Raw genomic sequence first — 17,724 nt, forward strand, 5'->3', positions numbered from 1 at the left:
TGTATGGAAGGATATGTTCAGGACAGGGTCCAACAAGTCTCAATATTTTGTTGTATAAAACACCTTCATCAACAGTAAAATTAATATTGATTCAGGGTATGAAGAAGTTATGTGTCAGTAACGTTGCAACAGAAGAAATTAGACTAAAAAAAGAGCACAAAACAAGTTATAAGTTTTGTGTGATAGTGAATGGTGTACAAGGGGACATCATTACATTGAGGAGTATGGTCTGTAATAGGAAGTAAATCTGGAAAAGTTATGAATGCCAAAGTGGTCACTACTTCTTGCAAGGGTTGCAAAGGTTGGAAAGATGGTAAAAATACTATGGCTTATGTGGAATTGTTCAGTTATCCATATGGGTATAGCATGTGCTACGTAACTGAAGGGAATCGAGAAATTTTTTCTGCAATCAGAGATCAAATGTGATGCACAGTATATTAATTACAATAGGTAATGATGATACCAAGTCCGTCAAGACATTCAGAATTAGTCTTAATGGGCCTAGTAACCTTATCACTAAACTGGAATATGTTGTCCAAAAGAGGATGATTGCGGAGTTGCAAAAAATACAGTTAAAATATAAGGGTAAAAAGATTTCCGATAGAAAATATGCATGTGGTAAGGAGGTCCTCTTCTGTTCTTCATCTACATAAATTATTGAGGAGATTACACCAGCAGTCCTTTTAGATTGTTTGCAGATGATGCTGTCACTTACTGTCTAATGAAGTCATTGGAAGATCAAAACAATTGCAAAATGACTTAGATGCAGTACTTGATTGGTACGAAAAGTGACAGTCTCTGAATAAAGAAAAGTGAGGCCATCCACATGAGTAAGGAAAAAATCCAGTAAATTTAGAATTACAGTTAGGAGTAGCTTTTACAATGGCCACCTAGATACTTTTGTGGGGAAGGCAATCCAAATACTGTTTTACTGACAGTACACTTGCACACTATTAAGAGTGTGGAATGGCAGGGAAATAGTCTGAAGGTGGTTTGAAGAACTGTCGGCCCCCTGAAGGTGGTTTGAAGAACTGTCTGCCAGGCACTTATGTGCGAGTTGCAGAGTAGTCATGTAGATGTAGACTGACAGATGCTGCAATAAATACAATAACCTCATTTTGTTGGAATGCAATGAGAGATAATTATGATTCCATTTTTAACATGAAAGCCTTTGTGTGCTGTATGATACTGCAAATGCTCTTCTAATTCCAACCAAATGCATTATGTTTGTCCCAAGGGCAAAAAGGCATGGTGTCTGTATCGATGTACAGTGTATGAAGGAACTGTTCACAGCATTAGGCACAAAAATACTTCACCACCTGCAGTGATGGAAGCTATTAAGCCTGTGCTAAATTTATTTGCCAGAGAGCTCGTAAAAAGATGTGTTGGAGCTAATACAAAATATGTTAATGAGTCACTGAACAGCAAAATTTGGAAACAGGATTTTGTGGGGAAATTATTATTATTAAAATTACAACTAATGATGCTGTAATTACATTCAATGAAGGCATGAAAGGTAAACAAAAGTAATTAAGTATGGAACTTTCTGTGAAATTAAATTGGACCCAGTGGATACAGTGTGAATAATCAGCAGAGAAAAGAAATCGAGAAACAACAAGAAGCAGAAGGAGAAAGCTCAGACTAAAGATGGATAATCAGTCATCATTTGATGGGACGATCTACTGTGTTGGCGGCTTTTGATTTACATTAAAACAACCAAAAAGTTCTGATAACCACGTTAGCAATGTTTCACTCATTTCCTGCACTTCATCTCAGTTGGTTCTTTTCCCTCATAACTCAAAAAGTAAATAACATGAAGCTTTTAAATTATTTGGGGTGTATGCAATTACATATATCAACAGAAGGAAGCAAAATCAGGTCATTATGTTCAGTAGCTTCTTGGTGAAAAACGTATTGCAATCTTTAAAAAGTTTAAAAACCGAGTTCATAATTTTTAACATATCTAAAAATATTATTTATTGTTGTATATAACTAAAAGAGTTAAGTTTTGTAATGCTCGGAACAGTCCATGGGTGTACTGCTGGTCCATAGTGTCCAACAGGCACAATATTTCGGCGATCAGACATGTCGCCATCGTCAGGTGCGTTGACAAACTGAGCTACTGGGGGTGGGTGGCCATCTTAAATCCCCTCCCTGTGCGAAGCATTCTTTCCGCGGTCTGCGCCCCTCCGTCAGTGGTTGGTGAGATGTCTGCGTCTGTGGTGGTGGTATCGGTGTAATTGCCTCTTCCACCCTAGTCACTCGTTTGTTTCCTTTGCTGAGTGTCTTTTTAATTAGACTCGGTGCTGGTTCCCATGGTTGTAGCTGCTATCTTAGTTGATGAGTCCATCCCTGGTGCGAATTTTGATAGCCTCTCTAACGACGCTGTCCCAGTATTTAGATGTCTGTGTCAAGAACCTGGTTTGTTTGTAGTCCATTTCGTGATCTTCGGACAAACAAGTTGGCGGTCGTCGAGCACCTAACAGTGGTACGAGGGAATTACCCATTATGACAACAGATGACTGATCTTAGCTTAAATCTCCTGTACCAGATGCAGTTCCAAACAATAAGTCTTGCACCTTTTCCCATGTGAACAGAACTTCCCAGTATGCTATCATCTGTCAAGTCATATCTGACTGAATGAAAGGTGTTTATCAAAGTTTCATCAGGCCACATAGTGTTTGAAAACTGCATTTTAATGATATTTCTTAAAAATTGGCAATGCCAAGGCTGACTCCCTCATAATCTTCCGTCCATTTTTTTTTTTTTTTTTCTTTTTTTTTTCTTTTTTTTTTTTTACTGAAAACCAAGGGCTCTGACAACCATTAACAAAGGAGTCTAGCTGCCACAGAATAACTCTACCTCAAGAAGAGTAGAGCACAGTTTTTTTGTAGTTGGATGTTCTTTTCCCTTGTAATATCTATATCTGTGACAACAAACAGCATCTTGTTGAAGAGAGTGCAAGTTTGTTACTAGTGTTTTTGTATTATTTTTACTGGATGTCCACAGTTTGGATGATCCAGGCTCTTCCCCATCTGCACAGTATTTTTCCTTACAATGGTTGATCACAGTATTTTGGTATATCTTTGAAGCGTCTGCAGTTCTCTCGACCATCAGATTGCTCAACTTTGTTTTGCATCCTTACTTCATTGCCCACTTCCACTACAAGCTTAAGACATTTTGTAGCACAAAATAAATTCACCACACTGAGAAACAAAGCATATAATGAAACGGACAACTGTTTAAGTTACTGGCCATGAGTGTCGTCTGCAACTGGCTACAGTAAAGTAGCTGCTCGCTGCTGTAGCAGAGAGATTGACAACAGTAAATGGAACAGGTGGTGCAGCCAAGGGCATTCTCTGATTGGCTGTTCCTATGGTAGCAGCCACGCAAACGGCTAGATGTCAATCAGTTTGTTATTCTGATCTGGGCATATGGTACCTACCTGTGCAAGCCACCTACCTCTGAAAGGTTCATGGTGGTATGTCCCAGTACAAACGAAAAAAAAAGTAAGAAAATTATCACTAATTGCTGAGTCAATCTGAGGGGGTTTGTGACTGGAACATTTCAGGAATGAAGCCTATGGCAGCAAAATTTGTTCCCAAATTGATTTCTGTATATAAAACTGTATCAAACGAATTTGCACAGAAATAGCTAACGTATGTTCATTATGTCTAAAACCATTCAAATTGAACATATGTGCCTATGAAGTAAGGATGTAGGGATATGATATTAAAACTAAGGCCACGTCATCTCAGTAAAAGCTTCCAGAAGAGCAATTATATGAAAAAAGAAAGTACTAACAAGGGAACCTCCCCATCGCACCCCCCTCAGATTTAGTTAGAAGTTGGCACAGTGGATAGGCCTTAAAACACTGAACACAGATCAATCGAGAAAACAGGAAGAAGTTGTGTGGAACTATGAAAAAAATAAGCAAAATATACAAACTGAGTAATCCATGTGTAGGATATCCAACATCAAGGATAACGTGAGCTGAAGAGCGCAGTGGTCCCGTGGTTAGCGTGAGCAGCTGCGGAACGAGAGGTCCTTGGTTCAAGTCTTCCCTCGAATGAAAATTTTAATTTTTTATTTTCAGACAATTGTGAAAGTTCAGGCACTTACACATAATCAACTTCGCTTTCCAAAATTTCAGGACATGTTCAGATTTGCTTGGACATATGCAGGATTTGACGGTCTACACACGGAAGAATTTGAAAACGTTAAAAACATATGTTGTGGCAGAGCACAGTGAAAACTGTGTGACTGTGAAACTGTTGCATTCATTTGTTGCAGTTTATGTGACAAACACTTATGTTTTCATCACTTTTTTGGGAGTGATTATCACATCCACAAGAAAACCTAAATTGGGCAAGGTAGAAGAACCTTTTTACCCATTCGCCAAGTGTAAAAGTTAGGTGGGTCGACAACATATTCCAGTCATGTGACGCACATGCCGTCACCAGTGTCCTATAGAATATATCAGACTTGTTTTCCTGTGGAGGAATCGTAAGACCTTGCGATTAAATGTTTTCGGTTCCCATTGGAGAGGCACGTCCTTTCATCTACTAATCGCACGGTTTTGCGGTGCGGTCTCAAAACACAGACACTAAACTTATTTCAGTGAACAGACACATCAATGAACGAACGGACAGATCATAACTTTTCGAAAATAAAAAATTAAACTTTTCACCCGAGGGAAGACTTGAACCAAGGACCTCTAGTTCGGCAGCTGCTCATGCTAACCACGGGGCCACGGTGCTCCTGATATCGCATTATCCATGATGATGGATATGTTGCGCATGGACTACTCAGTTTGTATATTTTACTTATTTTTTTGATAGTTCCACACAACTACTTCCTGTTTTCTCGATTGACCTGTGTTCAGTTTTTCAAGGCCTATCCACTGTGCCAACTTATAACTAAATCTGAGGGGGGTGCGATGGGGAGGTTTCCTTGTGAGCAGCAGATTGTGCATTTAATCAGATGTATTATCCAAAAGTTCTAACCAGCATGGTGACTTGTCTGGAAATGAGGAATTAACAGGGAAATAAAATTTACATAAAAAGGCAGGGAAATACCAACAATAAGATAAACTTACTTCCAACACAAAGAAATGTGTGAAGTCATTCTCTTGCAGACTACTGTGAGGTCTTACAATGGAAACAATTTGTTCGGAATTTGCATAAGGAAATACAAATGTGCAGGGAGCATAACATTTCAAAATTTGTCACATAACTGAATCTTTCAAGCTGAGTTGCTCATTTTTATTTTTTTAAAATATGCGAATACTGTAGTTACACTGTTTCAAAATCTGCTGAAATGTAAAGGAATTTGTTTCTATTTGTAACAACTGCTAATATTGGGAATAGTTTATCAGACAGGGGGGGGGGGGGTAATTAAATGAAGTAAAAATACTGTTTTTCTTTGCTGCAACAGTTGATTCTCATCGATAACCTGAGATTCTTCTGATCTACAGACTTTCATGTGTGATATGTATAATAATAAAGTTTACAGATGAACCATTTTAAATAATACTCTATATTATCACATTGTTAGGTTTGATCACGAACATATTCCATCTCAGAATCTGACTGAAGACTGGCCTGCTGGCTACAAAAATCTGCCGGTGTTCGTTGTAAACACTACAGTGGGTTAATTGTTACAAATGCTTTTAATTTTAATGCAAAGTTTTACATTCAGTTGACAGTTTGGGTGGCAAAATACTTCTAATTTGCAGGTACATGTTTTTAAATACAAAGGTCACTGTAATTTTTATGTATTGGTAGTGAAATGAGTTGTTCAGTTCAACAATTCAATTACTTCTTTCTTTACTTCTGCAAAACGAGTTAATAGAGAATTTGTACCATATATTGAGAGATGAAATTAAAAATAGAATTTTGTGATGTGGGCAGAACTTACTTATTTGGCGTGATTATCAGAAAATTAGATTTGTTTATATTTTCTCCTGCTATCATTATGAATGAACATATTAACTTGTTTCTGTAACTGTGAACACATGAAAGCTTGAACATTAGTAGAAATACATTTTGGTTAATATTAAATTGAAGTATGATGGTAGTAAAGTTTGATGAATTATGTTGCATCACTCATTGTTTGTGATTGTTTTTGGGACTTATGAAAGAGCAAGATACTCTTATTCTACCAATGTCAGCAGTACAATTCAAAACACAGGGCATTATTACATAGTTATTATTTTCACAATATTACGCAAAGGCATTTAATCAGTCAGGTAGTTTGAAGTAATACTTCGCTAACGTTCTTCTGCTTGTAATGTGTGTAGGTATTGAAGTTTGGTGCCATGCTCCATTGACATCAGGTTGAAGCGTGTTCACTTGAGGATTTCTTACACATCTACTGGAGCAAGGTGGTGCATTGCTTAACACACTGGACTCTCATTCGGGAGGACCTCTGTTCAAACCAGTGTCTGGCCATCCTGATTAATGTTTTCCATGATTTCCCTAAATTGTTTCAGGCAAATGCTGGGATGGTACCTTTGAAGGGGTATGGCCAATTTCCTTCCCTAGTTCGAGCTTATGCTCCATCTCTAATGACCTCGTTGTCAACGGGACGTTAAACACTGATCTCCTCCTCCTCCTCCTCCTCCTCTTACATGCCTGGTTGTCTCACAGATGACTGTGTTGATGGAATTTCTATTTAAAATTTAACTATAGGAATTGTTGCAAAAACCTTAAGATTAGTAGTATTTCTATACCAATTGAAAATTAGTTTTGTGTAAATCTTGATTTTGGTGCCAGTTAAACAGTAACAATACGGGACATTGCAAACCAAAAAAGTTGGCCCCTAGAAAACCTGCTCTTTTCTACAGCAAAAATTGTATGAATCTCAACCTCTAAATTGTGAAATTTTTTTGATCAAACAGTTGCCACCAGGCTAATCCTTTTCTGTGAAGCATTCTGAAGAAAATATAAAAAAAAAAAAAACTAATAATGCATAATTGTGTTGGCTTACATTTCATTCTCCGTTCGTGATTTTTTAAAACACACACACACACACGCACACACATGCACACACACACACACACACACACACACACACACACACACAAAACCTAAAGATGCAATTTTGCCACTATGAGAAGAATTAAGTTCACAATTTGCATGTTTTGCGTGCATTTAAATACAATTCCATTAAGCCTGATGTAATTAATACTTCATTTCAAAAACTGCAGTGAGAAATGAACTAAAGCTGTTAATAGCTTTTACATTTTTTAAACCTTACCGTCTAAGAGCCTTTGTTGAACACCCTTTGGAAATGACCATATTTTGAACTGTCACAATATTTTAATGTAGGATAAGTGTGTTTGGATGTGCTAATTGTTTTCTGTATTCACTTTAGGTTGGGCAAGCTGGTCCTGGAGGACCACAGCCTGGTCAACCTCAGCCACAGGCTCCACAGCAACCTGGTGCAGCACCACAGCCGACCCAGCCTGCCCAACCACAGCCACCATACGGCCAGCCATATGCGTATCAGGCTGCTGGATACTACGGAGGAGCGCCAGGTAGGTGTCCTTGTATACCTCCCTCGACTCAGTATTCAGATAATGATAAGAGTCTGCCCTTATAGACAGATAACTTACAGACTTCATGATGTCAGTCAGCCTCCACAATTCATAAGATCAGGATATTTGTCCTATAGAATCTCATAAAATTATTGGTCTTTACGGTGTAATAAGTACGAATTACATAGTAAAACTTCAGGTAAACTATTAAATCGATTGTATGAAAAGGTCAGTAGTTTTCCCTCTGGTAGAGAAGCTGAACATAAATACTTATAACTTATGAAATATTACATTAAAAATCTGCTCAAAACTGTGAGAGCCCCCCTTTGTTTGATTTTTGCCGTTTATATCTGTAGATTAGCTTGATTGGGCCTTTGGTGGTGTACTTGTTACACTAATGTATACTGTGTGAAAGCTTATTAAAATATGGAGGATGTCTCATTTCTTGACTGAAAAAGCGTGATGTTGCTCATGAGTCTTAGCTCCTTCCTTTTAAATCATCAGTTTCAGGTCTTCAAAAAATGCTGATTTTGCTTATTGTCAGGTGGTTTCGATCTCCTCAGTAGTCAAACGAAGTGGTACTTAAGTACCTCTATAATCAAGCTTTACTATATACTTTCTCCACACATGTAGAAAACTGCAATGACTGTCCCATGCTGAAAGTATCAGGAAGAAACAAGGCTATATTCCTGTCCATTGTGTATCATTTCCAGGGGCAGATGTGGATTCTGACCACAATCTATTGGTTATGAACTGTAGATTAAAACTGAAGAAACGCCAAAAAGGTGAGCATAAGGGAACAGTTAACAGGAATGAGGGAAAGAAATACAGTAGAAGAAGAATGTGTAGCTCTGAGGGATGAAGTAGTGAAGGCAGCAGAGGGTCAAGTAGATAGAAGACGAGGGGTAGTAGAAATCCTTGGGTAACAAGAAGTAATATTGAATTTAATTGATGCAAGGAGAAAATATAAAAATGCAGTAAAAGGAGGCGGCAAAAAGGAATACAAACGTCTCAAAAATGAGATCGACAGGAAGTGTAAAATGTATAAGCAGGGATGGCTAAAGGACAAATGTATGGATGTAGAGGCTTATCTCACTAGGGGTAAGATAGATACTGCCTACAGGAAAATTAGAGAGACCTTTGGAGAAAAGAGAACCATGCATGAATATCAAGAGCTCAGATGGGAACCCAGTTCTAAGCAAAGAAGGGAAAGCAGAAAGGTGGAAGGAGTATATAGAGGGTCTATACAAGGGCGATATTCTTGAGGACAATATTATGGAAATGGAAGAGGATGTAGGTGAAGATGAAATGGGAGATAAGATACTGCGTGAAGAGTTTGACAGAGCACTGAAAGACCTGAGTCAAAACAAGGCCCCGGGAGTAGACAACATTCCATTAGAACTACTGACAGCCTTGGGGGAGCCAGTCCTGACAAAACTCTACCATCTGGTGAGCAAGATGTATGAGACAGGCGAAATACCCTCAGACTTCAAGAAGAGTATAATAATTCAAATCCCAAAGGAAGCGGGTGTTGACAGATGTGAAAATTACCTAAATATCAGTTTAATAAGTCACAGCTGCAAAATACTAACGCGAATTCTTTACAGACGAATGGAAAAACTGGTAGAAGCCGACCTCGGGGAAGATCAGATGGGATTCCGTAGAAATGTTAGAACACGTGAGGCAATACTGACCCTACGATTTCTTAGAAACTATATTAAGGAAAGGCAAACCTACATTTCTAGCATTTGTAGACTTAGACAGCTTTTGACAATGTTGACTGGAATACTCTCTTTCAAATTCTGAGGGTGGCAGGGGTTAAATACAGGGAGCGAAAGGCTATTTACAATTTGTACAGAAAGCAGATGGCAGTTATAAATCGAGGGGCATGAAAGGGAAGCAGCGGTTGGGAAGGGAGTGAGACAGGGTTGTAGCCTATCCCTGATGTTATGCAATCTGTGTATTGAACAAGCAGTAACGGAAACAAAAGAAAAATTCGGAGTAGGTATTAAAATCCATGGAGAAGAAATAAAAACTTTGAGGTTCGCCGATGACATTGTAATTCTGTCAGACACAGCAAAGGACTTGGAAGAGCAGTTGAACGGAATGGACAGTGTCTTGAAATGAGGGTATAAGATGAACATCAACGAAAGCAAAATGAGGATAATGGAATGTAGTAGATTTAAGTCGGGTGATGCTGAGGGAATTAGATTAGGAAATGAGACACTTAAAGTAGTAAAAGAGTTTTGCTATTTGGGGAACAAAATAACTGATGATGGTTGAAGTAGAGAGGATATAAAATGTAGACTGGCAATGGCAAGGAAATCGTTTCTGAAGAAGAGAAATTTGTTAACATGGAGTATAGATTTAGGTGTCAGGAAGTCGTTTCTGGAAGTATTTGTATGGAGTGTGGCAATGTATGGAAGTGAAACATGGACGATAAATAGTTTGGACAAGAAGAGAATAGAAGCTTTCGAAATGTGGTGCTACAGAAGAATGTTGAAGATTAGATGGGTAGAGCACATAACTAATGAGGAGGTATTGAATAGAATTGGGGAAAGAAGAGTTTGTGGCACAACTTGACAAGAAGAAAGGACCGGTTGGTAGGACGTGTTCTGACTCATCAAGGGATCACAAATTTAGCATTGGAGGGCAGTGCGGAGTGTAAAAATCGTAGAGGGAGACCAAGAGATGAATACACTAAGCAGATTCAGTAGGAAGTAGGTTGCAATAAGTACTGGGAGATAAAGAAGCTTGCACAGGATAGAGTAGCATGGAGAGCTGCATCAAACCTGTCTCAGGACTGAAGACCATGAATGGTACCAAATTTATTGGAGGGCATTACAATTTGCTCACATTAAAGTGTTTTTCCCCCCACAGAAGGTGACATTGTGTACAAAAGCTGGGTAACATTTGGCTGACAGTATTACATGCACTCTCATCACCACACAAGAAAATACATTTGCATTAGCTTTTTGTTTTGACTGTAGATTAAATGCACTTGGGGTTTTGAAATTCCTGTGCTTACTTTCACAACCCGTGCAGGTATGATCGTGTGTTCACAAAGTGAGTTGAAGACAAAGAAATGCTGGATTTGTTTGCTTGTGCATAGATGTATATACAATTTTTACTGTGTTGTTGAAGTAGTGTGATTGTGCGATAGGAGTGTAGTCATAAATATGCCGGCAGATTTGTTAAATGTGTCGTTAGGTTAAGTGGTAATACTATTGTTGTTGCAGTAGTAACTGAACTTTATTCATTCTGAACTTTATTCATTCTGAACTTTATTCATTCTGAACTTTATTCATTCTGAACTTTATTCATTCTGAACTTTCTTCATTCTGAACTTTCTTCATTCTGAACTTTCTTCATTCTGAACTTTCTTCATTCTGAACTTTATTCATTCTGAACTTTATTCATTCTGAACTTTATTCATTCTGAACTTTATTCATTCTGAACTTTATTCATTCTGAACTTTATTCATTCTGAACTTTATTCATTCTGAACTTTATTCATTCTGAACTTTATTCATTCTGAACTTTATTCATTCTGAACTTTATTCATTCTGAACTTTATTCATTCTGAACTTTATTCATTCTGAACTTTATTCATTCTGAACTTTATTCATTCTGAACTTTATTCATTCTGAACTTTATTCATTCTGAACTTTATTCATTCTGAACTTTATTCATTCTGAACTTTATTCATTCTGAACTTTATTCATTCTGAACTTTATTCATTCTGAACTTTATTCATTCTGAACTTTATTCATTCTGAACTTTATTCATTCTGAACTTTATTCATTCTGAACTTTATTCATTCTGAACTTTATTCATTCTGAACTTTATTCATTCTGAACTTTATTCATTCTGAACTTTATTCATTCTGAACTTTATTCATTCTGAACTTTATTCATTCTGAACTTTATTCATTCTGAACTTTATTCATTCTGAACTTTATTCATTCTGAACTTTATTCATTCTGAACTTTATTCATTCTGAACTTTATTCATTCTGAACTTTATTCATTCTGAACTTTATTCATTCTGAACTTTATTCATTCTGAACTTTATTCATTCTGAACTTTATTCATTCTGAACTTTATTCATTCTGAACTTTATTCATTCTGAACTTTATTCATTCTGAACTTTATTCATTCTGAACTTTATTCATTCTGAACTTTATTCATTCTGAACTTTATTCATTCTGAACTTTATTCATTCTGAACTTTATTCATTCTGAACTTTATTCATTCTGAACTTTATTCATTCTGAACTTTATTCATTCTGAACTTTATTCATTCTGAACTTTATTCATTCTGAACTTTATTCATTCTGAACTTTATTCATTCTGAACTTTATTCATTCTGAACTTTATTCATTCTGAACTTTATTCATTCTGAACTTTATTCATTCTGAACTTTATTCATTCTGAACTTTATTCATTCTGAACTTTATTCATTCTGAACTTTATTCATTCTGAACTTTATTCATTCTGAACTTTATTCATTCTGAACTTTATTCATTCTGAACTTTATTCATTCTGAACTTTATTCATTCTGAACTTTATTCATTCTGAACTTTATTCATTCTGAACTTTATTCATTCTGAACTTTATTCATTCTGAACTTTATTCATTCTGAACTTTATTCATTCTGAACTTTATTCATTCTGAACTTTATTCATTCTGAACTTTATTCATTCTGAACTTTATTCATTCTGAACTTTATTCATTCTGAACTTTATTCATTCTGAACTTTATTCATTCTGAACTTTATTCATTCTGAACTTTATTCATTCTGAACTTTATTCATTCTGAACTTTATTCATTCTGAACTTTATTCATTCTGAACTTTATTCATTCTGAACTTTATTCATTCTGAACTTTATTCATTCTGAACTTTATTCATTCTGAACTTTATTCATTCTGAACTTTATTCATTCTGAACTTTATTCATTCTGAACTTTATTCATTCTGAACTTTATTCATTCTGAACTTTATTCATTCTGAACTTTATTCATTCTGAACTTTATTCATTCTGAACTTTATTCATTCTGAACTTTATTCATTCTGAACTTTATTCATTCTGAACTTTATTCATTCTGAACTTTATTCATTCTGAACTTTATTCATTCTGAACTTTATTCATTCTGAACTTTATTCATTCTGAACTTTATTCATTCTGAACTTTATTCATTCTGAACTTTATTCATTCTGAACTTTATTCATTCTGAACTTTATTCATTCTGAACATTATTCATTCTGAACATTATTCATTCTGAACATTATTCATTCTGAACTTTATTCATTCTGAACATTATTCATTCTGAACATTATTCATTCTGAACATTATTCATTCTGAACTTTATTCATTCTGAACTTTATTCATTCTGAACATTATTCATTCTGAACATTATTCATTCTGAACATTATTCATTCTGAACATTATTCATTCTGAACATTATTCATTCTGAACATTATTCATTCTGAACATTATTCATTCTGAACATTATTCATTCTGAACATTATTCATTCTGAACATTATTCATTCTGAACATTATTCATTCTGAACATTATTCATTCTGAACATTATTCATTCTGAACATTATTCATTCTGAACATTATTCATTCTGAACATTATTCATTCTGAACATTATTCATTCTGAACATTATTCATTCTGAACATTATTCATTCTGAACATTATTCATTCTGAACATTATTCATTCTGAACATTATTCATTCTGAACATTATTCATTCTGAACATTATTCATTCTGAACATTATTCATTCTGAACATTATTCATTCTGAACATTATTCATTCTGAACATTATTCATTCTGAACATTATTCATTCTGAACATTATTCATTCTGAACATTATTCATTCTGAACATTATTCATTCTGTGTTACAGATTTTGCCATTCCCTAGGTTTTACTTTTTCATTTTATTTGTTGGTATTATTTCCATTTTTCCCTGCAGTCCACTTATCTTAAAGAAGTTTGTAGTGGTTGCTGTAGTTTTACATTGTCTTAGTCATCACATGGTGTGTGGTAAAGTGTTTTCTCCATTAAACTTGCAGATTCTGTATGGGATACATTCTTAGGGTATTGTAATTATGGAGTAACTGTGGTAACAGTTTATGTAGCTGTTACCATTCTTTTTATCGGCCCATTCAAATTTCTCATGTTAACAATGTTACTAACATAATTACAAAATTTTCCGCCCTCTCCATGTAATGAAACAGCATTCACAGGTGGGGGAGGGAATGTGTAATTAACAAAATGTTTCTTGAGCCCTGTTCTGAATTGGTAGAAGCATTTGGTCCGTGTAGATCTTGTCGCCTTTAACACTGGCACCCTGACAGTTATATTGTGTATAATGTTGCCAGTTTGTGAAGGAAGTGTTATTGGGCTGACTGAATGAATGAATGGAAACTTGGCATCCATAAACAAGAGCTATGATAGAACCTTTTGTAGGTATTAATGTGAACTACGTATAAACTGTTGCTGAAAATATAGGGACTTGGTTGGGTTTATTGGGATATTATTTAATTTACATATTGAAAGGAGACAATTGTTGAGTGGTATACGGTGTTCTTTTTCAGTATATAGTGATACAGTGAGTCTTCAGTCTTACCAAAACATTACATACTTATGGTTCAAAGAGGCTTATTAATGTATAAAGAACTTTAAAGAGGTACATTAAGTTTCCCTACAAATCACCAGTATTTAAAAAGTGAAAGATGATCCCCATTAGAGTTGTAACTGGTATACCCTCTCTCATATTTGTATTGGTTTTAGTGGCTCTTTAATCAGTTGCTTCTAAGATATTTGAAATCATGTTTTGAGATACTGGTAAAATAGTAGGAGAAGTGCATATCCAGCATTAGTTAACAAATTATAATTTCTAAAACATGCTGTTGGTTAATAAAGAATACACCCATAAATTCCAATCTCTTGTTCTTTCTAATGTTATTCCTATTGTAATGCAACGGCGTGTGTACCACACTCGCATCCACTAGTGTGGGTTTGTCCATCTTATGGCAATAGTGTGGCCTTGTGTAAACACTTCTGACCCAGAAATTGCATTGCTGCAAGCAGTGTTGGGCAACAGTGGCTGGTAATGGCGCCGTACATGGGGCTGCAATGCTGCCAAACATTGTCGTGATATACTGTCTGTAAATTATTATTATTATTATTATTATTATTATTATTATTATTATTATTATTATTATTATTATTATTTGGGAGGGATCATAAGTCTTCTGCATAGTTTGATGTGTGTCAGAGTAGCATTTGAAATCTACATCCTCAATTATTTGCTGCATATATTCCAACCTCTTCTTTCTCTGAAGTCATTTCCTCATGTCCTTGCATCCTGTCCCTTCTAATTGCCAGTGTTTTTCACGTATTCCTTTCCTCTCCAATTCTGTGCAGAACTCATTCCTTACCTTACCAGTCCACTGTTGGTAACACAAAATTTCTGTGGCTTGTGTGAATGTACCTTCAGATTAAATATTGATTACTAGACACAGGGAAAAAGGATGCAGCATATATCCAGGTTTTGGGCTAAGCCCTTCATCAGATGTGAAAAACTCAAATATTCACAAAGCGAAACCTGCAACTGCCCACTTGTTTTATCTGAATGCTAAGGCTTGAGTCAGGCTGTAGTGCAAGGAAGTGGTAGTGGCCATGTATGTGAAATTTGTGCTTTTATGAATTTGTGTGTATGGGTACACACATACCTAATTCCTGAATCTTATAAAGGCTTTCAAAATCCATGTGGATCAAGATTGAACCTAAGGAAATTTCACATTTGCAATTTTACGTTAAATTTTCCCTCCATTCATCTACACTATTAAAATTATTTGTGTTGAAGATATTCCTGTGATATTTACTTAAGATATTTTGCAGTTGCACCACAACCTGCTCAGCAACCTGGTCCAGGACAACCTCCATATACTTACCCTAACTACGGAGGTTATGGTGCACAGCCTGGTGCACCTGAGAGCCAGTAATGGATTGGGACTGTAAGTAAATGTTTGCATTTCATGTCTTTTGATGTGTGTTCCATTTTTTGTTTGGCTTTAATCATAAGGAATTCATGTGTTAGTACAGATATATTGCCATATGTAGTCATGGCAGCAGATACTTATCAGTTCTTAATTCTTGCCCAGTGGCAATATTGATAAATAATGTTCATAATTGTCTGCCAGTAAATTTTGGTGTAATCACTGAAGTTGGAAGTAATTTCTTTGGTGTCAAACATTGTCACCAAAGGATAGTGTCTAGTGGAAGAGTTGTTAAGTAAGCATAATCGAATTTTCTTTCCAGGTACCTGAACTTCTTGTGAATATTGGATATATATGTTGTGTGTTTTACGTTTCCTTTCAGATTATTCTTCGATGTGGTTCATAGAAAAATAATCCGAGAAAATTGGCAAAAACTTTGGATTCGTGAATTTTTTAAGTGTTTGGTATTGTGCAAGGGTTTCTGAGTTTCCATTTCGCCTTGTGTCCTGTTTCTCAGATGGCAAGATCAGTTTGATGGCTATCGAATTTTAAGTCCGGTTCCCTATATTTTAGCATAAGCATTGATGTAACTGTGAAAAATTATGCCATTTTGTCTGATAGTTCTCAGCATTTTATGTTTGTGCATAGTGTAAGATTGAAATTATTCCCTAGCTCCTGCGACATGTTTGAGTTGATTATAATTTTTGTACTGAAAGTGTGTTGATTTTGACATTTGTTACTCAGATACCCATTGATAGAGTACCTTACTTATCACACTTGCTTAATGTGTATTTGCTTTTGTGTGATTCGTTGAGGAGGCATTTGTGGGAGGGGGGGACTTTCTGCTTTTATTTTGGGGTATGCCAAGATCTTCAAGAGGCACTTCAGCAGTCTCCTGCGGATGAAAGGTGACCATGGCACAGAATCTGGAGAGCCCTCCTGCACTGTATGGCTGTTCACATATGTGGCTGTCAAGAGAATCTTTAGCCACAGTATTCCATTTTAGTGACCTATCTTCAATGACAAATGGATCGAATAATATTGTCAACAGATAGTTAGAAGGTAAAATAGATAATAGTGTAGTATAAGCACACATGTGCCAGCTTCTTCATTTAACATTTCATAAATTATTTCTTACGAAGTATCACTTTCTGTTGAATTTATATGTAAGTGCACTTTGGTTTATACTGCCAGTATAAGCCTGCATATTGTCAATATTTTTATTGTTTGAGTAAATCTTGTTCCAAAGCTGATAAACTGCTAAAGATGTGCTGTTTGTAGATGGGAATTCGACAAGAAGCTGGTACGTACTAGCAATGAATTGTAACTCTTAACAGACATCTTCTGAAGTGATGTTCATCCTTAAAAAATTGTTGACATTACTCTTTCCAATTTCTGTTTAGTGTAACTTGTTAACATTTTATATAAAAGAGAAAATTAAACATTTGTCACTTGATGAGTATATGTGCATGTGATGTTTTCTTTGACTTACTTTTTCCTGTCATGATGCAAATGTTTACAAGTACAAAATGTGTAAATGAAAGTGTAGAAAATAAGAATGTTTCTGTATTCAAAAAAGGGTTGAATTGAATGTGTGTTTTAATCCTTCCATCATGTGCAGAAAGCTGTTGGTGGTATAGATCCCATCCATCTGTATTTGTCCTGATATTGATGTATTTAAAGAAATGCAGCTTTTAACAAGATGATTATCACTGTATTTAGAGAAAAAATACATGTAGAACTACAAAATATCCAGTCACATAAGGAGCTTCATACGTAAAAAAAAAAAAATAATAAATAAAATTGACCAATTTTCGTGGTTTGCTGAGAGTCTGTCGTTATAGAGCAGAATGTCTTCACTAAAGTGATCCAGATGTACCTCTGGTAGTTCTTTTTACCTGATTCTTGTTTGCTTGACATATATAAAATGTTGGGATTTCAGAAATTATACAATCTCCGATGATCTCCAGGTATTTAATCAAAGAACATAGTATAAAACTGCTTCAGTCTCTGAGAAAGGATACCCAGTGACCAGTGATGTATACTACGAGTGGAGGTAAAGATACACAAATCTGTAAAAGGTTGGTATTAAGGCGGCTCTTTATAAGTGATGGTTTGTACCATACAACGAAATCGTCGTTAAATATAAAGAATCATATATACAGAGATTTT

The 17,724-nt window shown here is 35.7% G+C and overlaps 1 protein-coding gene across 7 annotated transcripts in view; it reads left to right on the plus strand.

Annotated features, from left to right (window-relative positions):
• The window catches only part of LOC124619247 (far upstream element-binding protein 1), a 77,794-nt gene extending 60,780 nt beyond the window's left edge, over positions 1-17,014 (plus strand). For all 7 annotated transcript variants that reach the window (XM_047145494.1, XM_047145497.1, XM_047145498.1 and 4 more), the window contains 3 exons: positions 7,378-7,540; positions 15,455-15,570; positions 15,935-17,014. In XM_047145494.1, coding sequence (XP_047001450.1) covers positions 7,378-7,540; positions 15,455-15,558 — 267 coding nt within the window. In that variant the 3' untranslated portion in view covers positions 15,559-15,570; positions 15,935-17,014. The remainder of the gene's footprint in view (positions 1-7,377; positions 7,541-15,454; positions 15,571-15,934) is intronic.
• The last annotated feature ends 710 nt before the right edge of the window (positions 17,015-17,724 follow it).

Source organism: Schistocerca americana, chromosome 6 (assembly GCF_021461395.2).
Source record: "Schistocerca americana isolate TAMUIC-IGC-003095 chromosome 6, iqSchAmer2.1, whole genome shotgun sequence".
Classification (NCBI taxonomy): domain Eukaryota; kingdom Metazoa; phylum Arthropoda; class Insecta; order Orthoptera; family Acrididae; genus Schistocerca; species Schistocerca americana.